This window comes from Oryzias melastigma, linkage group LG19 (genome assembly GCF_002922805.2).
Source record: "Oryzias melastigma strain HK-1 linkage group LG19, ASM292280v2, whole genome shotgun sequence".
Classification (NCBI taxonomy): Eukaryota; Metazoa; Chordata; class Actinopteri; order Beloniformes; family Adrianichthyidae; genus Oryzias; species Oryzias melastigma.
Window position 1 is genome coordinate 1,164,618 of NC_050530.1, and position 26,128 is coordinate 1,190,745.

Genomic DNA, 26,128 nt, shown 5'->3' on the forward strand with positions numbered 1-26,128 from the left:
ATATATATATATATATATGTATGCATATATTAGAGCAGTAAAAAATTGACTAAATAATTGATTAAATAAGACGGAAGACGAGAGTCGATCCAACAGCACTGAGCGAAATATCTGCTGTGGTGGGCGGAGCGAAACAGAGCCATCTGCTATTAGAAATCCAACAACAAGGAGACCTTTCATTATTGTATTTCGGGATGGGGACTGACATTAGTTTTCTACAACGAGAACAGAGATTGTTTAAAAATTTCGGAACTTTTGCAGTTCACTGCGAAAGTCTCGCTCGCCGACATCGCGGGAGGTGAGCATTTTAGTGGCCAGACACGTCCCCACCTGAGAGCAGATTCCAGCCGAGCAGAACACCTGAAATCCAGCCGAAGCAAACTTCTGCCAAAAAAAAAAAAAAAAAATCAGAATTCTTGGAAAAATGTCAAATGGACAGCAGTGCAAGAGAAATTCTTATTTTTGGTATTTGAGGTTCCAAAGGGTAAAAAAATAAACAAATAAACGTTTTCAATGTAAAATTTTGCGTGTGATTTTATATTATGATTATTTGCTGGTAAATTCTGTAACTAAAAAAAAAAAAAAAACATAATTAATTGTGATAAATCTTTTTCAAGTTTACGATTAATTAGTTACATTTTTTTAATCGGCTCCCGCACCATATATATATATATATATATATATATATATAAATGCAGTATATCAACATAAAATATAGACCAGCCGCTATTGGAAGATACACGGTATTTGGAGGAGTAACGTGCAGTGTCGTTTGGGCACGTCACCTTTAATATGAAATAACATTTTAATTTTGAAGCTAAATCAGAGGTTTTTACTTTTAAACCCAGACCTATTTCCTGTTTCTCCGCCTTTTTGACGAATCAACAAACTGGATAAAGAACTCCTGTGTAAAGCTTGGGACAGACGTGTGTGGCAATGTAAACCTTACGACTGATCAATAAACGTTCAGTTTTTTTGTACCTTGAGAGGTATGCATCCTCTATCGTCCTGTGTATGCTAGAGTCTCTCGGTTGGTGTTTTTGGGAGTCGTATGAACAGACATACACTTTACATTCTAGTCTAATATGAACCATCTTTATGTGTAGAAAGCATACTGATGCGAGATATGAAGCACTATCAGTTGTTGGTAAATATATTGGGTTGTTGTGTTTTCTAGATTTAATAAAGAGTCACTGTGAGGTTTCTGTGCTTGAGTTTGGTTTTTCAGTTGGTGTTGGTCAAGTTTTGAGTTGTTCCTCTATCAGTCACTCCTGATTCATGTTTGTCATCCCCAGCTGTTTCCATTTCTGTCAATTAACCTCAATCTATTACAGTGTCTGGTTATTAGTTGTCAGGTCTTCTGTTCTATTCTATTCAATTCAATTTTATTTATATAGCCCAAAATCACAAAGAGATTTGCCTCATTGGGCTTCAAAATATGAACAATAGTTAAAAACTAAACAGACTAAATAAACTGGTTATCCCTGCCCTTAGACCCTCCCTCTCGGTAAGGAAAAACTCCCAAAAAAACCTGAGTCAGGAAAAAAGAAGAAACCTTAGGGATTCCCACATGAAGGAGAGATCCCATCCCAGGACGGACAGGCGATACCAGAACAGTTAAAGAAAAATTAGCTTCTACAACTATGTATCTAAAAGAGTTCATTCAGATAAAGCTGAGGGACAAGTGATGATGAAGTCCATAGTCAAGATGAAGCAGAAGTGCAGTCCACGACCAGGAGCAGGAGGACAGACGACCCAGCAGGAATCACTCTCACTCAGAGATGCAGGATGGTGTCGGGGGCGTGGTCCACGGTCAAGAGTGGGAGCGTGGGCGATCCACCGGGGATCTGAAATCTCTCCAGCTCCCCAGAGGAGAGTGGGAAAGAAGAACAACATGTGAATGGAACTGCACCAACAAAAGCATGGAGAACTAAATACAATAGTTAATAAAGGATAGAGAGGAGAAGTAAACGAGAATGGAGAACAGAACCCCAGAGCTGATCTGAATAATAACCATGATAGAAATCTAGTTCTGCTTTGTCACCTTTTGTTGCCCCCATGATTTTGTCATGTTTAAGGTTTTTTATTAAATGTTTTAGTTTCCGTCACCAAGTTTGGTCTCCTGCGTTTTGGGTCTCCAGTTCCTGACAGTCATTGCCTTACAGACACAAACCTCACTGCACCTCACAGATACACCTGTTCTTTGCACCAAACTGTATTATATCTCTCAAACTGATAGACATCTCAATCAAAAGTACCTTTGATACAAAGACTAAAAAGGTTTTTACTTTAGATCAAGCTTCAACATCCCAGATAACTGGTTCATTTTCATTAGAAGAGAAGACTGGTTCCCAACAGCCGGTGGCAGTGTCGGCCCCTGACAGCTTGAGCCGTGAGGTCTGCGTATCACCGTATCAGCATGGCTGCCTCCTCGCCTCACTCTCTGCATCTGTGTCATTTCAGTCCTGCTAATGAGCTAATGAGTCTCTGGCTCTCTGCATCTGCCAGCGCTTTAGGCGAGACCGGCCAGCTGCGTAACTCAATACAGACGAGCTTCCACGCTCACCCAAAGCGCCGCGCGGCCTCAGAACGTGACGGCTCCTACCGGCTGATTAGTCTGGGACCGGGCCAGGCGCGCATGCAGGCTGAACGCTCCCCTGTCCTGCTTGTTGAACCCCTTCAGAAGCTGAATTCTTCGCCTCGTTTCGCACTTCATTTCCAAAACAACTCGCTGTTCTTTTGTTCTGCTTCCCTTTTTTGTTTCTCGTCTGCCCGCTCGCATCTGCTCTAGTCGAGTTACCCCTCTGGCTTTGATAACATCATCTCATTTTTTTGGATACAGCTCTTATCTCTTTCTCTTCTCTCTCTCACAAAGCCGCAAATGGAGACTTAGAGCTTTTTTATTGTTTTCCATAAGTAAAAATGATAAAATATAAACAGCTTTCTTTCTGTATCATCTGTTCAGAGGGTGAAACGAGATGAAAATAGTTTAGAATATCTTTTACTTTATGGACAACACTTCAGGGCTTTTTAGAAAAAAAAGCAGAATTTATTGACATTTTGTTACTTTTCTGTTTTTGCTCTTCACATCTGATTTTAGAAGTGTCATTTTGTGGAGTTTTGCCATTTCTCCATGAAGATAAATAAAATACAGATGATTATTTGTGGGGAAGCTACACAAATGTTTTTTCTAAAAGTAAAAAGTTGTTTTTTGATGTGTGGAAGCTAAAATGACCAATATTGAATTTTACTGTCGTACTAATGTCTTTATGACTGAAGATACTGAGAAAAAAGCACTGACTGTATATTTAAATGGGGTTTACTCAGTTTACTTCTGACTATAACTCCATTGTGTTATGGATACCGCCACATTGCAGTAAAAGTGAAAAATTGTTTTGAGATATATCGCAATGCATATCGTATCGTGAGACATGTATCGGGATACGTATCGTATCGCCAGACTCTTGTTAATACACACCCAAAATAAAATCGGTTCAGAAACCTTTGAAAATTAATGATGGAGTTTAGAAATGTGATATTGATTGAGAACATAACATGTGGAACATTAGCTAAGAGGCTATGCTAACATTTTAGGAGGATTAACCAGATATAAAGCTTCTCGTTCTGATCAAATAACTATGTGACTGAAAAAAATAACTAGAAAAAAAGCAGTTAAGTTTCAAATTTTATATGTATTAAATTATTTGACCGGCAAGCGCTACCCTCCCCCATCGGCCCCTTTGACTTACCCTCCCCTCCCCCGTCTGCACCTGCCAACCCTGGCCAGAGCTGCACATGACAAATTCGAATTTATAAAACAAAAACCTTTTTCATAATGCTGCTTTTCCTGTTGGTTTATCTCCATAGCAACCATTTAATTTTTTGGTCGCCTGAGGGTGACGAACAGATCAATGTAATTTTTAAAATGATTGACAAAAATACATTTTTGGATTTCCTTGGCGACGAAGGCTTTTTGTTAGCCATGCCCACATTCCTCGTCCGTTCATATTGTATGCTATATTGTTTTGTTCGGCTTTAACCAAGGATTCACGTATTACATTCTCCAAAATTTTCTAGGTAAAAATTTGCAAGCAAAGACGAGAAACGCTACTTTTGCTAGCTCGCCACGCTAAAGCCGGTCAAAGTCAGAAATTCAAAAACAATCTGATCCTTACAGTCTAGGACTGTTGTGGGTCATAAAAATGTAATGAGTTTTTATTAAATTGGATTGGGAAAACACCCCCAAAAAACAGTTGTCCCTTGTAAAATCCTGATTTAATAAGTGGAATTTGCAAAGTGGAGCTCAGCTGCCTCCGAAAAGTGTTTGAGCGCCAGGGGAGGCAGAACGGACCAATCCGCCGTGGAGACTCATTGTAAAGCACTTTGTACAACAACTGAGGTTAAAAGGCAACATGTAAGTCCGTCATTTATCATTTAGAGACTCTTATTAAATTGTAATGCAAATTTAAAATCCCTTAAAAGATGGAATATCAGAGAGATATTAGAAAGGTGACAACTCCTGTGTGTTCATGTGAGGTAACGTCATGCAGATGCTGTGACTAATAGTTTCTGAACATCTGTCTGGACAGATGTTTACAGAATGTCATTTTGATCGTATTTGTATGAAAGCTGCCACTACGAGTGTTTGTGTGAGACTGAAACGCATTTGCTTGGGCTTCCTCCAGCTGACGGTCAAGCTTCTTATCTATAAATGTCGTGCAGTCACAGGAGAAGCGGGAAAAGTTTGGTTTTCCGAGCAGAAACGCATTTCCTCCTCCATCTGCACATACTGGGAGCTGGAGAGAGTCAGGGCTGCCCTGATTAAATAATCACAAACCTCACGGTAAATTATTAACCAGACTTAGCATGTTGTGTGCCCATATTATGCAATATGCATGTTTATGCTTTTAATTATGACAAGGAGACATTGTGGAAGTCTTGTATGAGCATTCCTCAATTGCCTGTGATGTTTTATGCATGGCCTGTTCATGCAGTTTGGCGAGCGTTTAAACGCGGCTCGGAGAGAGCGGCGTCTTCAGCCCTGCTGCGGTCCGGAGTGGCTGGCTCGGAGGAAAGGCTTGGCCTCCTTTTATTTTTCTCAGCACCGTCAGGCAGCTTTAGCATGTGATCAATCTAAGCTTATTTTAGCATTTTTATTTTAGCATTTTTACAGTATTTAGAGGTGTTAACAGTTCTGAGAAAGGTGTTTTTTTTGTAATTTAAATCATTAACATAACTCAAGTATATTTAGAGTGCATCTATCAGTTTCATACAGTTATCTGGGACCAGGTCTGGGGGTCACAGTTGATGGCCTGGAACTTCAGTTCTTGAGTACACCAGAATAGGGCTGCCACGATTACTCGACAAATCGACTACTAATCGACTATTAAAATAGTCGACGACTTAATTTAATAGTCGATTAGTCGTTACTTTATATTATATAGAGTAAAGTGGAAAATTATAATGTCATTCTGTTAGCTTTATGGACTATTTTGCCATTTATTAAAGTTTTTTAGGCTAATATTTCAGCAACATGCTAGCTATTTTGACTAATTTAGTTTTTTTTTTTTGTTTATTAGGCTTTTTTGGAGGTTAGCTAACGTTTCAGCTGCATGATAGCTATTGTTGCTAATTTAGGCTTTTTAGGATATTTTAAAGTTTAGCTAATATTTCAGCTGCTTGCTAGCTATTTTGGTTAATTTAGTTTTTTGTTTTTGTTTTTTATGCTATCTTCTAGTTTAGGTTATATTTCAGCTGCATTGTTGTTGTTTTGGCTAATTTAGGCTTTTTCCGTTCATTAGGCTATTGTGGCATTTAGCTAATATTTTAGCTAGCTATAAGCTTCAGCTTTTTTAGCTATCTATCCAGCATCTTCAGCTATCAGCACTAGCATCTTCAGCGGCCAAATTCAGCTTGCAGCATTCACACTAGGATTATCACAGGTAATTCTTTATACATTCATTTTTAGTTAGTTTAAAGCTAATGATGGTTAAGATGTGTGTTTTACATCCCATTTGCGCATTACCCGATTAGTCGACTAATCGGAAAAAATAATCATTGATTAGTCGACTATTAAATAATCGTTTGTGACAGCACTAAACCAGAACAATCACTTTGAATTGTTCCAAAATGTATTCCGTGCAAACTTTTTCTTGGTCAGTATTTGGTTCCTTGACCTCAAACCCGGGCTGTCAAAGTCCAGGCCCCGAGGGCCGGTCTCCTGCTGCTTCTTCAGAAATTCTGCCTCACCTGCCGCTTATTACAGGTGTGTTTAGCCAATAATAATGACAGGCTGGTTTAGCCAAATTCCTCCTCATTTACAGTTATCGCTGTAGAATTACTGGGGCTATTTTTTATCTTATAGTGGCATTTATTTAGTGGACTGAGTGATATAAGTGTGGCATATTCAGGCATATTTAAAGTCACAATGGGAGCAAGCCCTGCAGGTTTTGTGTGTTTAGGATTTAGAACAATAAATGTGAAACCAGAGAAGAAGTACTTTTCCCACCTGGCCTCCTGGCTCGGCCTCTGTCTCCACGAGTGGAAGAATCTGTCATGGTGCCCATTAGAGCTCTGCTCTGACATCTGTGAAAGCGGTCATGGTGTCCCTTATTGTGTTGACACAGCATGAAACCCAAGCTGGCATGCTCGGCCTAATCTGACACATCAGATATAGCCCCTCTTGGCCTGTCTGTCTTTTCTGGCGCTGCATGCAGCAGAAAAAACTCCTTTCTCCACCGGCCTCCTCAGGCTCGTTCACCGTCTTTCTGTGACACTCCTGTCGCTTTTGAGTGACGAGACAAAAACTTCAGTTTATACTTGTGGGTTTTCCTGTAAAGCGTGACGAGGCCGGTGTAATGTAATGACTCCATAACCATTACGGTTAGGCTCTGGGTCCATGACGTCTTGTGCGGTTGGACTATAGATACCCAAGAGCCTCGATCAGGGTTGGTCTATCCTGATTGATGCTGACTAACTTTACAGTCACAGTCCCATTCACCCATGAACTCACACATTCTCACACATTTTTCGGACAATAAGTTGCTCTCCAATAAGTAAAAGAAAAAGAAACAATAATAAAGACAAGGGAAACAAAACATGAGGGGCAGTCTTGAGAGAAACGTATTTAAAAAGTATGGGTCCACGAACAGACATTTCATTTTGAAAGGCAAATCATAGTAACGGAATAGACAAAAATACATCTGTATACTTCAGTGACACATTTATGCTTATTAGCTTACGTAAGATTGGAGAAATTGAATAAAAATCTAGTTTTACTCACAACATATATCACTACAGATCACTAAATTCATTGAATTCTTGATACTCTGTGTCACTCTGGATTAACTTTGCTGGGCCCGGAGTCAGACTGACCCCCGCTTCTTCTTCTGCACTGCTGTCAGCAGCAACAGCGCCCTCTAGCTGTTATGGCTATTTTCTCCTTTTTTTGTTACGGCCCCAATGGGCAGACCTGGTTCAAGTCTAGGAGGAAAACCAGAAATGGGACCATAAGAAGAACTGGACACCAGTGAGAAAAACAAACAGTTTATTGAATAAGGCAAACAAAGAAAGTGTCCTGAGAAGCAAAAGGAAAAACAATTAGTGTGCTGGTTAAAACTAAAAGACTAAACAAAGGGAGTTGGAACCCTGGTCAAACTTAAAATAAGTCAGAGAGACTGCTGACCCAACCATGTCGACCGTCTGAGTCCGCAGCTCCCTGCTAAGGGCTGCCTAACAAACAAACAAAGCCCACAAACTAAGACTACCAAGATCCAACCCCAAACTAAAATAACAAAACCCAGCAGTCTAAGACTGCTGAGGACAAAGAGGGTAAAAGAGAATGAAACTAACCAGTATGACTGGATAGACAAACGTCCAGCAGTAGCAGGACATAACACATATAAGTGGACAAAAGATGCAAAAAATGTGATTTATACCACGAGAAATATGGTGGGTAAAAAACACACATATCCAGCATTTGGGTTTTTAAAAGTTTCTGTTGTTGATGCATTCATCGGGTCCACTCTCCAGACCTGCATCCACAAAGACCCAGAAGAAAGGCTCTGCTTTTTGCTCTGAGCATCACAGAGAGCTACTGGGCTTTTCTAAAAACACCACTCTGCTTTGATCTGAAATGACCAGACCCAGGTGACTTTTCTGAGCAGCAACTCAGAGCTTCTGTAATAGGAAGACACAATCTTAAAGGGAGGAAAAAAAAAAAAGAAATCCCATTCACTTTGAAATCTCCGGAGACAAGCACATGCTGAAATTCATTTCTGAGCAAATAGAAATAAATTAGTGTTGGCTGAGGGCTGTTTTACTTCTTAGGCCAATGGGGACGATAAGCGCTTCCTCAGGTATGATTTCATGTTTAATATCCAGACTAATTTGAGCTCTGGAGTTTTGTTTCTACTGGTCGGAAATAAAAGACGTTCCGTTTGTTCTGGTGAACAGTTTCACTCCTGATGAAACTACATTCAGGAAGAACAGTTTGCATCTAAATCCACATGTGGTTTGGCTTCACATTTGTATTGTTGAAAGTTCCAAAACAAATGTTCTGTATTGTTCAAACGTTTTGGAAACCCGTCGGACCCAAATGGAAATCCACTTGGTTGATTTTAAAGGTGAGGTACAGTATCTGTATAGATTGGTACAAGTACGTCCGTGTGTACTGATTACTGCATAGTTAAAAATACTCCAAGTTGGGTTGTTTGCTCCAACTTTAAGGTTAAAAAAGAAGCAACTTTTTGTGGTTATTCTAACATTGGAAAAAAAAACACATAAATTGGGTTAGAATTAAACCACTATAACCCCCAAATAATTGTATTTTAAAAGTAATCTAAAATTTAGGGCTGTAATGATTAATTTTACCTTCGATTTGATATTTGTGGTTGACAATTCAATTCATTTTCAATTTTGTTTTATTTTGAACGATCTGATTCACTGACCTGAAATGGATTGAGGACATCTTCATCCCAAACGTCCAGCGGTGTGACTCAGAGATAAATACCTGGTACTGAACAGTGCAGGTGAAGTTGTCCATCCAAGTCTAAATTAAATCTATGTACAAACAAGTGAACAAGAATTAATTTCAAATTCATTCATATTTTAGTTTGGTATAGTTGTTTTTCCACATCAAAATAATCTAAAGGGAACATTGTTATACATGAACTGTATGGTGATGTCTTTGCTTAATTCAAAGTGTTTCCACACATTGGACTGTAATCTCACATGTTGTTTGCTGTGATGGTGGTTTTTACATTAATGTAAAATAAACCTCGATCCAAATGGTATTTACCGAAATCAATTTATCTAGTTTTGAAACGATTTTTTAATGGTATCGTTTGATTCAATTCTGTCTCAAACAGATCGACCTGGTTGGATCATAGGATCAGAAATCGATTAATCGTTACATTCTTATGGTTAATCGTTACATTCTTATGGTTAATCGTTACATTTTTATGGTTAATCGTTACCCCCTACGATTGATTGTTACAACCCTACAATTTATCGTTACGCCCTACGATTAATCAGCACACCCCTATGATTATTCGTCACAATCTAGGGTTAAACATTACACCCCTACAAGTAATCGCTTCCCCCTATGATTAATCAGTAGACTCCTACAATTAATCGTTACACCCCTACGATTAATCAGTACATCCCTACAATTAATTTTACACGCCCTGCGATTAATTATTACAGCCTACGATTTATTGGCACACCCCTACGTTAACCCTGCAATGAATCGACACCCCTATGATTAAGGGTTAGCCTCTACGATTACTCGTTACACCCTGCAATTAATCGACACACCTCTACAATCAATCGTTACGCTCTGCGATTAATCGTTACGCTCTACGATTAATTGTCATACCCTACAATTAATCGTTACGCTCTACGATTAATTGTCATACCCTACGATTAATCGTTACGCTCTACGATTAATTTTCACACCCTACGATTAATCGTTACGCTCTACGATTAATTTTCACACCCTACGATTAATCGTTATGCTCTACAGTTGATCGTTACACCATGCGATTAATCGTTACGCTCTACGATTAATCGTTACGCTCTACGACTAATTGTCACACCCTACGATTAATCATTACACTCTACGATTAATCGTTAAACCCTGTGATTAATAGTTACGCTTTGCGATTAATCGTCATACCCTGCGATTATTCAGTACTTGACACCTCTACGATTTATCGTTATGCTCTACGATTGTTACACACTGTGATCAATCTTTATGCTCAACAGTTGATCGTTACACCCTGCGATTAATCGTTAAACATTGCGATTAATGGACACACCTCTACGATTAGTCGTTATGCTGTATGATTAATCGGTACACGCCTACGATTAATCGGTACAACCCTACAAAATGTATCCTAAGAATGGGTGTTATAGTTTTAAGAGTGTATGTGCGTGTAACTTTTCCTCTTGAATGCTTCACGATCCACTTCCTACCACAATGGTACGTTCCATTTTGATGATGTCCCTTGAGGTGGCTGTACGACACACGTGCACTCCCCCCTAAGACGCGGTCGCTCCTCTCTATGACCAACAATCCAAAAACCTGCAGCACCTGTACAGGTGCATGTGATGAAGTTTTTAGTTCAGCTAACTTTCAGGTGAAAATCACTCCATTTGGCTCAAAATTAGTCCTAAACCTTGGAAAGTTTTTCTTTATTGTTTTTCTTTCTCCTGGTAAAGTTTTAAAGCAGATTTAGAAAATCCTTTAAACCCAATAAATTCAATGCTTAAAGCTTCTCTATTTGTCTAAATATTTGCATCAGTCCAAGAGAGAAAACAGCATTTTGGCATTGTGTAAAAAGTTCTAGTTTCTCCTTGGTCCTCGCAGGACTGCTTCTTATGCTGCAGCAGACTCCCCGTCTCAGAGGAGAAGAGGTCAAATTAAAGGTCAGACTGTTTAGGCAGGTTTTCTGCTGCAATTATGCAAGACGAACCAACAGTGAGGACTTTAGCACCAGATTTATTTCTTTTTTTCTATGTTGTGTTGTTGGGCAGCCGTTTGTCATTTGAATGCGGCTTCAGCCTCAGCATGGATTTGACTTTTCCTCTGATCTGGTTTTCCCTGCAGGACGCCAAGTTTGTGGAGGAAAGGAGGAAGCAGCTGCAGGGCTACCTCCGCATGGTGATGAACAAGCTGATCCAGACTGTGCCGGAGTTTACCGCTCGGCCCTCCAAAGAGACCCTGCTGTCTCTACTGCCTTTCTGTCAGTAAGTGCCGCCGCCCCGTTTCATGTTTGATGCAGACAGTCGGATTCTGGTGTCGGTTTGTTGGTAAATTCACATTTTAATCACATTTTATCACTGCAGTGTGAAGATTAGCGTCACATATTTTATGCAGAATAAAAGGCACACACACACTAACCGTCCTTCTAAATGACTGACACTACTGCTGCTGACCTCGCCCCTCCTGCATCTCCAAACCAGACGCTGAAATCAAACTCTGTCAATATTCACATCTGCTTCCACTTAGTGCAGTCAGTCGGCTGACGTGATCTGCCACACAGTCGGCCTGGAAAGTCATTTCCTCTCTGGAGGCATCACAGACCTCGGGCCAAACGCAGCGACATATCAGATATGAATTTAACCTTTCACCTCCTGGACTTCAATAAGTCCTTCTGAATCTACCATCTCTCCCTCCCGGAACAGAGAGGGGGTTGAAAACATTTATTCAAAAGCACGATTGTGAAAGTCACTAAAAGTTTGCAGATGCTCCTCCTTTCTGAATCAACTTCATCTTTTGATACTTGAATTTTAAGCATTTTTAAACGTTTGTCACACAAATTCCTAAACTTTTAAAAGCGATATAAAATAAAATCTTTACAAAAATGGAATTTGACCTCATTTATCTTTTCAATCAATGTAAACTGAAGACAAACAAACAAATATTTTTTAAATTCTTAAAACACAATGAAAGAAATCGTTTTATTCCTAGAGGTGTAAGGGAAAATAGATTTGGTGATATTTCATTTGGCGATATATCGCAATCTTTATTTTGCAATATATCACAATATTTCATTTGGTGATATATCGCGATATTTCATCTGACAATATATCGTGATATTTCATTGGTAATATATCACAGGATTTCCTTTGACAATACATTTCTTTTGTAATATATATCGCGAAATTTAATTTGATGATATCTTGCAATATTTAATTTGGTGATATATCGCGATCTTTATTCAGCAATAAATCACAATATTAAATTTGGTGATATATTTCATTTTATGATATGTTGCGATATTTTATTTGCCAATGTATTGTGATATTTCATTTGACAATGTATTTCATTTAACGATACATTTCTTTTGGCAATTTATCGAAAAATTTCATTTGAATTGCAATATTTCATTTGGCGATATATTGGGATATTTATTTTGCAATATATCACAATGTTTAATTTGGCAATATATTGTAATACTTCCTTTGACGATATACCGTGATATTTTATTTGGCGTAATATCGCAATTATTTATTTGATGATGTATTTCATTTGGCAATACATCGCGATATTTCATTTGATGATATGTCGCGATATTTTAATTGCTTGACAAGTTGATATTCGATTAATTATTCAATTGCTTATTTTAATTACTAATTAATTAGTTTTGTTTTCATGTAAATAAAACATCTCAGCCCCGTTTGAGCGATTTTCTTCATCCTGTCATCACACTGAAATATTTTCTAGGAAGAATTGCTTTTTTTCCCCTAAGATAAAAAACCACAAGGAAATCCAAGTCCCTAATAAAGAGGAATTATCTCACCAAAAATGTAGGGATGTATGGTTTCTTCTCTTAATCTGGATTTCTTGGGTAGATTATTGTATTTGATTTGTTCCTTTGGTCCCCTCACAGACTTTTTACTTATTTCCTCTTCCAACAGCCTCCGCCCAACCAAAAACTCCTAATTTTCTTCACTTGCTGGTGACTCCGCCCACTTCCGTATTCACTTAGTACTTCACAGAATTAGAAACAGTATTTATACAAATGTACAAAAAACCTTTCCATGTGTGTTAGTGCCGATTATTTACAGATAAAGTTCATCAAAATATCTAAATACACAATCCCAGAAACCATTACTGCACATTGTGTACCAAAATGAAACGCTCATTGAGTATTATCAGTAAAAATTACTGCACTGTTGTAGAAATGGAGCCAGGATTTACAGACACGTTTCATGAAACGCTCCCAAAAGGTCAGACTCTCATTTTTCAAGTGTTGCTAGTTGATACCGCCTGGATTTTCCACATTTAATCCATGGGCTGAGGGATAAGCAGAGAGCAGCAGTGAGAGGGACACTTCACGCTTTCACATCAGTGACATACTCTTCACCCACCGAAAGTCACCTTTTTATCCTTTTTAAACTGCTTTCTATTGATTTATAACGTCAGAATAAAATAATGAAACCAGAAAAATATCATTATGGGATAGAAACAGCAACAAAGAAGAAAAAAACAATTATAGAGGGACTAAACGGGGTAGGAGATCTTTAACAGTTTTTACCCACAATCTGTTCGTCTTTGGCTCCATGGATTTGTGCAACGGACAACTCAAGATAAAAAAGAATCGATAGAAACCAGCAGCCACTGTCTCCGACTTAGCTAAGGATGTTGCCTCCATCTGTGATCGATCATCGTCTGAGCCGGCGAGGGAAAAGCAATTCCACGTACAGTTATAATTGATTTAAATCCTTTCAAATAAGAATACATGTGGAGTTTTCGGTGTCTTACGAGGAGAAATATCGACGGAAACCGAAGTTTGTTTTGTTGATGGAAGCGCCTACAGGCGAGTTCATTTTTGCATTGTCTCAAACTGGGGGAGCCAGATGTAGAACCAATTAACCTAATCACCAGCCGCCAGGACTCTCCGGCTGGCGCCGACCAGGAAAATCTTCCTAAATGATGAAAAAATGGGAATCTTTCTAAGGTCATGTTGTGGAGGAGTAAACACAAAGTGTGTATTTCTCTGCTGTTTTCTGTAATATAAGGTGTTATTGTGGTCTGGTGACATTTAGTCATTTCCTCATATGAAAAGATAAATCAGCTTCTGATCACCACGGCGTGACCTGCTGACGGCGGCGGCAGGAGTAATCTAATTTCGTTTTTCCTAGGGTCAGATTTGAAACAAAGTAGGCCTTTATTAAAACTGTCAGACAAACGTTGTGAGCTGGAAACGATGATATTTGCCTTCAAAACATTACAAAGTGACTGTATACTTAGCTCTCGGTCACACCAAATCCATTCTTATTCGATTATGTTCTCCTATTCGCTCTAACAGAAGCAATTTTGATCCAGTAGCTGATTGAAAAAAACGACCTTTAAGTGTAGCTCATTCTATATTATTAAAGGTTATTTAATGTAAAGAACACGGAAAATCCAGAAAGGCTTGTTGGATCAATTTCCTTACATATATATTTAATTACATATTACAAATTACATGTTTCGCGAAAGTACAATGGAAACACTTTTTTTTTTCAAATTAAATGAGTCACATGACCGACAACATCAAAAGTTGAGCGTGTCAAGTGGAATTGTTATGTCCTGTGGAGAGATAATACACTTTAAAGAATGTTCAGTCACAAGCTAGAAAAATTTCCAGAGGTGGGACCAAGTCATTGTTTTGAAAGTCTCAAGTAAGTCTCAAGTCTTTGTCCTCAAGTCCGAGTCAAGTCCCAAGTCGTGTCACAAGTCAAGACCAACAAGTGACAAGTCAAGTCACAAATCAAGACCAACAAGTCTCAAGTCAAATCACAAGTCAAGACCAACAAGTCCCAAGTCAAGTCACAAGTCAAGACCAACAAGTCTCAAGTCAAATCACAAGTCAAGACCAACAAGTCCCAAGTCAAGTCACAAGTCAAGACCAAAAAGTCCCAAGTCGTGTCACAAGTCAAGACCAACAAGTCCCAAGTCAAGTCACAAGTCAAGACCAAGAAGTCCCAAGTCAAGTCACAAGTCAAGACCAACAAGTCTCAAGTCAAGTCACAAGTCAGGAGCAAGTCCCAAGTAGAGTTACAAGACAAAAGCAACACGTCTCAAAGTCGAGTCCCAAGTCCCTACCATTAATGTTTCAAGTCATTTCAATAACAGAGCAATATTAATTCCACAGACCATGTGTGCTTTTAATAACTGTATTTTTCAAGCATATTAGCAACATTCCCACTGAGCCCAAACATCACCACTTCAAAAATCCAATGTTTTTTCCACAATTTGTTTTCTGGGACTGTCAGATCAATCCAACCTGGTTCTAATGTGAGTGGATGTTGGGCTGACACCACGCACGGATGTAAACAAACAGCATCCGATTTGAGGGAAAATAGCAAGTCTTTTTGAGTCAGAGGTCTGGGGTCAAAGTCAAGTCAGGAGTCAGAACTTTTAAAGTTTAAGTCTATGTAAAAGTAATCAAATTCATGACTCGCGTCTGACTCTAGTACAAGCCATGTGACTCGAGTCCCTACCTGTACTATTGGAGATTCCAAATCTACAGTTTTCTTTGAACACTTGTTTAGCATGAAGGGCTGTTGTGTTGTCTCCGACAGTTGTAGACGTTTGTTGTTGTTTGAAGCCAAAATGTATGCGCACAAAGCAACATATCTAACTCGTTTCTATCTACTTATGACAGCCAATTATCCTCTAGACGTCCATGATACCAGCAGATGGGATTTTTGACTTCGTCATGTTCGTGTGCAGAAAATCAAAGACAAGATGACAGTTGTTCAGATACCTCAAAACAATTTGTATCCAGGTTGACAGGTTCTTTGCTATAATACAATCCGATGTAGAGAGGGGAAAAAGGGAAACCGTAGCTCTAGATTAGGATCATTTTGAGGAGTGGATGAAGGTCGGAATGTCTCAGCACATAGAACTGAAGTAAAGGACGTCCCAAGACTTTCGTGGATCTTCTGTTCTAAGCTGATTCACGACTTTTTCATGAGCTTAAGTGGAGTTGTTACAAAGAAATCTACCTTCTAATCAGCCATTGTTTGGGTTTTCTTGTAATTAGCCACTCACTCTGACGAGAGCTGACAGAGGAAATGACTTAAAAGGGCTCCTGCTGCTGGGCAGCCAGTCGTCTGGCCGCGAGCACTGTCACTTCACAGCTTCCTCACACAGACCCGAGCATTACGCTGACAGACTTACGGTTGTCAGCCGTGCACTTTGATCATCTGATCTTTTACACTCAGCAGGAGCTCCTAAGGTAGTAGAGTAGAAGGCACAGATCTTCTATTGATGGGCTGTTCCCAGAAGAAGCTACTAGAGCTGGAGTTTTTCTCTATTTAGTATCTATTTTTAATGACTTAAAGACATTTTTATTTGGTGTTTTGGAAGTGGAAAAAATTGCATTTAGATATTGTCATAACAAGTGAAATTATGATAACTGTAAACTAATAGGAAGTGTCACAATGACAAATCCCTGCCGTCCGTCCGTCTTCAGATCCGCATCAAATTTCCTGCTGGACGCTTGTCCAAAAATGTGTTAATAAATTATGAACTCCCACCAATGTGGGAGGAGCTACTGTTAAACGTTTTTAGCTTCATCGCTATGTTGAAGCATTGACTGTATATCTCACAGATAACACTGGAAGTTTGTTTATGTTTTGAATTCTACAAAAGTGGCAGTAATCATGTCTCCATGTCTGGGTTCATGACATTATTCAGAGAGCTGCTTCGTTTTTAACATAGCTAGCAGTCCGCTAGCTAACATAGTTAGCTGTCTGCTAGCTTTGTTTTTAACATAGTTAGCAGTCTGCTAGCTAACATAGTTAGCAGTCTGCTAGCTTTGTTTTTAACATAGTTACCAGTCTGCTAGCTAACATAGTTAGCAGTCTGCTAGCTTTGTTTTTAACATAGTTAGCAGCCCGTTAGCTAACATAGTTAGCAGTCTGCTAGCTTTGTTTTTAACATAGTTACCAGTCTGCTAGCTAACATCGTTAGCAGTCTGCTAGCTTTGTTTTTAACATAGCAAGCAGTCCGCTAGCTAACATAGTTAGCTGTCTGCTAGCTTTGTTTTTAACATAGTTAGCATCCCGCTAGCTAACATCGTTAGCAGTCTGCTAGCTTTGTTTTTAACATAGTTAGCAGTCCGCTGGCTAACATAGTTAGCACTCTGCTAGCTTTGTTTTTAACATAGTTAGCAGTACGCTAGCTAACATCGTTAGCAGTCTGCTAGCTTTGTTTTTAACATAGCAAGCAGTCCGCTAGCTAACATAGTTAGCAGTCTGCTAGCTTTGTTTTTAACATAGTTAGCATCCCGCTAGCTAACATCGTTAGCAGTCTGCTAGCTTTGTTTTTAACATAGTTAGCAGTCCGCTAGCTAACATAGTTAGTACTGTGCTAGCTTTGTTTTTAACATAGTTAGCAGCCCGCTAGCTAACATCGTTAGAAGTCTGCTAGCTTTTTTTTTAACATTATTAGTGTTCCGCTAGCTTTGTGTTTAACATAGTTAATTTACAGTCAGCTAACTTTGTTTTTAGCATAGCTAGCGGACCAAGTAGCGGACCTGTATGTTATCCGTTGCAGCAAGACCGGCGGATTTGGTAAAAAAAAAACTTGGAGTCACCTCAGGTTTCACCTCAGGTTTCATAAAGTGACTCGGACTGATGTGAGGGGAGCCAGCCTGTGCTACACAGAGAACTTCTTCTGCTGGAACTCCCGGTCAAAGTAAAAGAGAAACATTGGTGGCAAATATTAATGGAATTTTTTTATCAGACTGATACGATAATCTCAAATTATGCAATTATCGGCTGATACCAATAATGGCACAGATATATATCGCGTTTTCTTTCTGAAGTTACACACCACTTGGACTATTAGAAATCCCAAATCCAGTCAGAATTCCAGTTTTTTATCCTCCAAATATCAGAAACAGACGGTCGATGTCTGTTTCTCGTCCTCGACGTTTAAAGTTATTTTCCAGCAGAAGACTCGTTACATATTTCCTCATTAACGAGGTTTAGAACAGAAAAGTGGTCGTTTTTATTTGCCCGAGGTCAAAAGGCCGCGATGGGCCTGTTGATCTGCTGGATGTGTCCAAAGACGGCCTTCACAGGCTCCAGCAGACCCTTGACTCCAGTCAGGAGTGAACAACGATGATGGATGTGGAGATAATTAAAGTGTTGGACAGACTCATTTCCTTGGATGACCGACGCGTCACAGAGAGACACTTAGCAAACAGGAGATTTGCATGTTTGATTCTGTATTGACAAGTTTAATTAAAGAAGAACTCAAACTCACAGTTGACTTTAATGAATTCTTATATATTTTTAGATCGTACTTAACAGTTTGATGTGAGAGATCTATTCACCACCTTTACCTGGGCTTTAAACTTTAGATCTTATGGAGTCGTCTCAAAAAGATTGAAGTAAAATTAGCTGTAAAAATAATGTTGCGTCTTCGACGTCTCTGTTGAACAACCATCTGTTGAAACATGAGGAAACTACAGTAAATCTGTTTTAACACCTGAAACACTTTCACTCGTGAACGTCTTTGTTTTCTTCGTCTGAGCCGGAATTTATGGAGAGAAAATAGACTCACTCTGAATGGGGAACGTAATTATTGATGAAAACTCTGACGACCCAGCTTTCTAACAGCATTTAAATGCACCAATTACACAAATCTTGGACACGTGAAAAGAGTCTCACATCAGATTCGTGTGTAAATGTGGTTTTGTGTGTTCGTAACAAGTGATTTGTGTGTCATTTTTAAAGATTTGTGCACATATTTGGTTTCAAGCTGTTGTGATTTTAAGCCGTTCATGTTTGAATTGTATTTTTTTATTTTATAATTTTGTACTTATGAACAAAATATATTGTATGAATTACAAATCAAGAAGTATGTAGGCACTAAGTTACACACAAAAAAAGAATTCCACACAGACACTAAATTGAGTTGAGTCGTTTTTCTCTCCGTAGATTCTGACTATAAACCCATGGAGGGCTCCGATATCACTAATGTTAGTTTTTGGGCTGTTGGGGCTGTAAGCTAGTAGGAAAGCATGTAAACGGAGAGCTCTCAGCAACAGGGGCGGGAAAGGGGGCGGGGTTGCTGAGCGCCAACCTTTCCTTTTCAACTCAGGTGAATTTCTGCTGAACTTCATGACGAGTAGATTAAATTCAGTTTTCTTGTTTTGGTCGATGCTGATTTGAAGACGAGTGAAGCTGTGAGTGAAATGACTAATTGTTCAAACGCAATGCATTGTGGGCCATATTCCCAATGTAAAGACTTAAAGACTTCTGGGTAATTCCCAGGGCTGTGACTTTGGAATCGTAGATTTGAAGTAAGTAAAACTAATTATTGAGTGTTGAAGGAATTCAGACACAATCTGGTTTAACGTTTGGTTGTCATAACAACCAAATTAACATTAGATAAAAGTAGAAATCCAGCTTTACTGGATTCTATTTAGACTCAAAGGTTGCAAACAGAGTTTTTGCTGAGTCATGCTGGAATAAGGATGAATCTTGGAGTTTTGTCACAATGAACCATCTGTTGTTGTCACGTTTGACACTTCGTCTGCAGCTCATTAAGGTGGTAAAATAAACATTAAAGAAAATCATTTTGGTTAAAGTTCTCAACCTCAAAAAGTGTCATTTTTGGAAGCATTTTGATCTATAAAGGTTTGTGACTCAAAGCAGTTACTGCATGTTTTAGTGAGTTCTTCCTGTGTTTGTGTGTCTGTTAACTCTTAAAGATGTTTCAACAACCCCTGAGAAAGTTATTATTCTGTAAAAATCAGCATCACATCCAAAGAGCCAGAATCCAATCCATCGTTTTGATTCTTTTCCTGCATTTACCAAACACCTGCAGCTCCAGCTCTGAGGTCGGAGGTCAAGCCAGGACGGTTTCTGTTGGTCCAACTCCACTTTGCATCTGCGTTCTGCTAAACTTCATCGAGAACCCGCCGGCTGCACCAACGATACGGGAATAAGTAGCACTTAAAGCACTTATTCTAATATCTGAGGCGCGCTTAACGGCTGAGGTCAGAGGAGGTCAAAGGAAAACACTGAGCGTTTCTAACTGGAATCAGTCGAGGATCTCAGACTCTTCTTAAGAGGATTTTTTATGCTGTTATGCTGCAAAAATCAAGAGGAAAGACATCCGCAGTGACATCATCGTGCTGCTCCTGGAAATGTGTTTACAAACTCTTGACAAAATCAGGAGTTCATTCTGGAACCTTAAAATACTCTGAAGTAATTACAACTAAACTCCTCTGCAAACTCAGAAGTTCTCCCTTCGAAAGCGTGAAGTTTTCAGATCGTCACATTTGATCCACTGAAAGAGAACCAGAGTTCTGTTCCCCCGAAAATCCAGAACGAAGTTTCGGATTAGGAACCCTCTCTGACTCATCTTTTGAGGTGGTTTTGGTTTATTTGAGCTCCGGTTCCCTCTGAGCTTCTCAGTCTGAATGGACTCCACACTCGGAGCTGAACATCTGAACATCTCGACAGCAGTGATCCAACAGCAACCCATTAGAATGCGGTCGGATGAATGCAGGCTCGCTAATACGACTCATAACGTGATACAGATTTCGTCTCACTGTTCTCCCAACAATCTATAGGTCATAAACACTTATCACCGTAACTTGTAGCCGTCGCGTCACTAAATCTTGATCCAGTGATCCAGTAGGGCGGCGATAGCCTGAAAACATGTCGGACGCTAAACCTGACGAGTGTCACACAGCCTAATGCTGGGCTCACTCTATGATCAGAAGTGTTTCTGATGAGTATGGATCAATAACACACATTCTTTGGCCTCTGGTGGTGAGACGGAGATGGGGGTCATCCATATTCCCGGATTGGCATATTTCTTGGAGGTCTCCGGTCCTTAAGCCCCGTGAATAAGGAGGGAAACTGTATTTTCATCTCTACCGTTTGTTTAGACACAAATATGATCACATTTGTCAAAAACGTGGTTATATTTTGATAACTGACGTATTTTCTCGTGAGTCTCGGCGTAACTTCCTCCCAGGATTGGCGCGGATCGCTCGAGGGTCGAGCAAAGAATAGACCAGACGCTTAAACGATTGCTGCACGCGCGAGCTGGCGGAGGACCGCGGCGGTTCACGTATGGTGTGAACTATCAAAGGACATAAGTCAAGGCCCGAGGGCCGCATCCGGCCCTCCAGATCATTTTATTTTATTGTTATTAATGGCATTTCTAACTTGTATAATTTTGGCAAAATATATTTTTTATGGAGGGTAAAATTTTGAAAGTTATTTAAGGTTTAAGTTGATTTATTCTGGAATAATATTCCTGACTTTTTATTATTCATAATTATGTTAAAAAGTTACAGTTTGAAAGTTTTTAAAATTAGCATTCTGCTAACTTTTGTAGGCTATTTTGGAGTTTAGCTAATATTTCAGCTACAGGCTAGCTGTTTTGGCTACATGCTAGCTTTTTTCAAAAAGTTTTTTAGGCAGTTTTGGAGTTAGGCTAATATTTACATGTTGGCTGTTTTGACTAACCTAAAGTTTTTTTATTTTGTTTTGTTTATTAGGGTACTTTGGAACTTAGCTAATATTTTAGCTGGTTATCAGCTTTAGCATTTTCAGCTATTATCTTTAGCATTTTCAGCTATCAACGTCAGCGTTTTCAGCTATTAGCTTTAGCGTTTTCAGCTTATGTCGTGGCCAAATTCATCTTCCAGCATTCACACTAGCATTATCACATGTAATGCTATATTTCTAGTTCATAATTATGCTAAAAAGTTACAGTTTTAAAGTTTTAAAAATGTAGTTTCAGAGTGTTGAATAAATGTTTATCCTGTTCGGCCCGCGACCTAAAGTGTGTTTTTGGGATTTTGTGCGATCCAGTTTGACACTCCTGCTGTAGGGCTCTGGATGGAAGCGTTCCATACAGTTGTATTTAAAACAATTCAGATCAGTTTAACATTGTTGGAGGCTAAAAGCCACGATGTACAATTAGTGGGCATGGTGGTGGAAGGGTTATGGTTTGGGTATGTTTTGTAGCCCTAAGAATTGGAGATTTTATTATTTTATGTTGTTTTGTGCAGTCGATCCTCTTTCTGTCTGAATGTTGGTTACAGATTTGTTTGGTTGTAAAATAGCTGCAAATGTTCCTTTTCGTTTAACATAAACATGTTTAATTAGATCTCTCCAATGAACTAAATATCAGAGTAGACGTTTAAAGAGCTCTTCATCTTTGTACCTTTTTGCTCTTTTAATGTTTAGTTTTAAATCTGTCTCTGGAACCTCAACTCACCATCACTAATCTGAAGTTCTTCTCCTTCTTCTGCACCAGACTGAAGAGGTTTACATGCTTGAGAGATGGTTGTCACGGCGACCAGGCATTGCAATGATGGCATTGAGTGGACAGAATGATGATGGGAACTTAAACATCATCATGGGACCAGCAGCACATTTAATTGGAATCCTTCTGCCTCTAATGATTTTTCTGCTTTGGCAACAGCAGGAAGGAAATGATTACATTTAGAACAAACTATAAAATAACATCATGTGGGGTTTTTTTAGTAAAAATGTTGTATTTGCTCTCATGAAACTATTACTCCTCTAATTGTAGCCCATAAGCAGCAAATGTAATGTTTTAGATGATTCTCTGTAGTTTCAAAGCCATAATCAGAATTATCCAGAGAACTTTCATTTTCTGGAATCATCAAAACTTAAACAAGTAAAAACATGTCAATATTTGACGTCCATTTATTATTTGTGTTGATATGTTTGTATTTTTGAACCAAACTCTTTTGTTATAGCAGAAGCGACCACAGTAATTAACGATAAATGGAATGTTGACACATGTTGATGCCAAATTAAGAGGTTTAAATACAAAAAAATAAATGTATATTCTCTTCAAAAACAACTGACATGAGTTAGTCATAAATATTCATCATCATATTTATGCTAGAACAACAATTTTAAAAGTAAATCGTCATTTTTAATGGAGAAATGAGTCACATCTGATCAGAAATGTTCATCAGTTCTGAAGATATTAAAGCTAAAGTCTCCAATCAGGTCCTGAAGAACCTGGTCTGTACTTTTTCACGTCTATTAAACTTTGGAATAAAATTCCTAAACTCAACATTACTGTGAAATTTGAGGGTTTTAGTCATTTTTCTTAGAATTGAAGGATTTTGACTCATCTTAATAATATTTCACTTGATCCTATCTCTTAACTCTAGAACACTTGCCGGGTCATTTTTACCCGATATGAAATACCCAATAAAAAGTATTTCTCATTAAAAATACATCAAGATATGACAACACATGATAAATTACTGTCGTTTCCTTTTATTTCAAACTGTGTTTTATGCAACAAAGTGGGAAAATCCTAAAAACATGCTAAAAAATGACTAAAAAAGTAGAAAAAATTCCTAAAAAAAAAAAACAAATATTGATACTGTACACCTGGTCTTTGGTCCACTCATTCCTGGGACATGTGAGACTTTACCCAGAGACCCATGAAACTCAAAAATGCAACAAATGTAAAATAATGTAAATAGTTTTGCTGTAGTGCTCTAAGGGTTAATGAGACATAAAAAAGTTTGTAAAGGTGTCGAGCAAAGACAAACCTGATCAAATGTCTTGATGTCTACGAAGAAGTTTAAAATCTTTACAACAATCAAATCATTTTCAGAGTAAAAACAAGATAAGGATTTTTTTAAGTGTTTTATGATTATTTTAAAACACGACTTTACTGTATTTTCATAGCTGTTGAAATTCTCTTGTAAAAACTGAATCTTTAGAGTTTAGAGTTTCAAGAAAAAATGTCTGATTGCTAGAAAAACAATCTTATGAAGGAAGTTTTAGTATAACAGAATAATGTAAGTTTCAGAAAACATGTCTTAGGGAATAGGATTGTATTTTTTAGAGTAGAATTCTCAGTAAGACTATTTTTCTGGAAAATGGAAAATGTGTTTCTGTGTTTTGAGGGTCTAAGACTAAAGTTGTGTCAGAATCTCCTCCGAATCACAAAATAGTGTGTTTGCCATTTTCTAGAGCCGTTCTAATCTACTTTTCAAAATCGCACTAGAAAATTTCCCAGAAGTCTTTGTGAAAAACTAGCGTGCCACAAATAAGCGATTTTCACTTCGTGAAGTCGCTAACGTCATATTTGGACGTCATTGGTCTGGAGACGAGGTTCTGAGCTTCATGAAACGGTTCAGTTCAACCTTCCGTAACATCAACGTCTTCTCGTTCTTGTCTCCCTGCAGAGACGCCCCTCAAGCCAACGACGTCGGCGCCAAGACGCCCCGATCCAGAACTTCCTCTCGTTTCCCCAGACTGGGTCGGAGTCGCGCCCAGGAGGCCCGACCGGAGCCGCAGAGCGGAGACCTCTGAGGCGGCGGTGGGCGGTCCCGACGACAGCGCCGGGACCATTCGAGATGAACCAAGCGTGAAGGACGGCGGTGCAGCTCAAAGGCTCTCAGTCGGCGCCGCCGTCCGGATCTCAGCCTTTTCCTTCTGGGTCTCAGTGGGAGGCGGCCTCAGTGCCTGCAGTCTTCGTCGCTGCTTTGCGTTCTCGTTCTCGCCATGAGGGGAACGACTCATAGAACTGGTGGAGTTTTCCAGAGTCTGGAATGATCAGCGCTCCTTTGTCCCGCTGGCTTCCATCCGGACAGCGTTCCGATGGCCTCCTTTTGAATGTAATCGAGGAAATCCAATGAGAAGACCGATGAAATTAGCCTTCGTTTCCGTGCGTAGCTGTTCATGGATCCCCAAACCAGAGCACCTAAACTGTTCATGGAATTTTTTATTTTTTTTTCATATCATTTCCTGCATCAGCCCGGACTCTCCTTTATCAACTTAGCTGGAGAAAACTGGGATAATTAAGTCAACTGGTTGATTTGTGAAAACCTTTTTACAATGACGGAGGTCTCAGACGGCCTCAGGATCTCCATCAGGTCTTCATTTCTGAGGGATGTCCTCTCTTTGCATTCGGTGGTTCAGTCTCTGGACCTCCCCAGGTACATGATGCAGATCTGAGGGTTCTTTAAGTGTTAAAAACAGACTAAACTCTTGACGATGGAGCTCCTGTGAGTTTGGAAATCTAAAGGAAATCCAGAGACGGTTTTTCTACCAGACGTTTGACAGAACCATACGGAGGTAAATCACATCTTCAGCGGTTTACAGCTCCGACTCGCCGTTTCATCCCGTCTTTGATATGAACTGAAGCTCTCACTGGAGGTTCTGTCATCTTTTTACTACTACAGCGAATCGTTGGGATTGGTGGCGTGTTTCCTGGTCTGTCTCATGTAGAAGTTCCTCATATGGATCCGCCTGAATAATCTGTACAGCTGGAGAATGGAGAGTCACATATTCATGAGAAATAAAAGAAGTTTTTCCTACGAGTCTTTGGTTTCATCTGAAAGATTCAGATTCAGTACAGTATTTAACACGTGTGTATTTTAGACGTACTTGGTCGGAGTTTAGGCGCAGATATCTGTAAAATAATGCAGCTTTAGAACAGAAAGAAACAGAACTCTGGGCGACCTTACAACTCGTTGGATGTAAAATCCTAAATTAATACTCTAAATTATTCGATGATAAATGTGCAGATCGGCCATGTTTTTAGGACTAGTCGTCGCTAATGAACCGTTAGCTCAAAGGCTAGCAGACTTCAGTACCGCTGCTCCAGTCGTTACTAACCTTAACCGACTATTTCATAAATGGAACGTAGGCATGAACAAAACAAACTTATCGTTATCGCAATATCAGCCTGACAGTACATGTGTGGAAAAAGACAAATTACAATAAATGGTTTTCACATTTGACCAATCGGATGAACTTCTTTCACCTTAGATACTCGCAGACGTGGATCACTTGGAGGATAACTTAACTTCTGTTGAATTTATCTCAATCAAACCGATGCAGTGAAATGATGTATTAGCTGTTGGATTCTAAGTCGTATCATCACTGCGATATTGATCGCTAAATCACGTTTTTATATCGAGCAGCTCGGATGGAAATTCTTCTTTGTTGATTTCAATAAGACAGTGACCATCCATCCATCCATCCAAGCATCCATTCATCCATCCATCTGACCATCCATCCAACCATCCATCCATCCGACTAACCATCCATCCATCCATCCATCCATCCATCCATCTGACCATCCATC

General features: G+C 39.2%; 1 protein-coding gene across 1 annotated transcript in view; it reads left to right on the forward strand.

Annotated features, from left to right (window-relative positions):
• The window catches only part of snx29 (sorting nexin 29), a 192,181-nt gene extending 166,823 nt beyond the window's left edge, over window positions 1-25,358 (forward strand). Inside the window, exons 20-21 of the mRNA XM_024285017.2 lie at window positions 11,111-11,250; window positions 24,222-25,358. Coding sequence (XP_024140785.1) covers window positions 11,111-11,250; window positions 24,222-24,348 — 267 coding nt within the window. The 3' untranslated portion in view covers window positions 24,349-25,358. The remainder of the gene's footprint in view (window positions 1-11,110; window positions 11,251-24,221) is intronic.
• The last annotated feature ends 770 nt before the right edge of the window (window positions 25,359-26,128 follow it).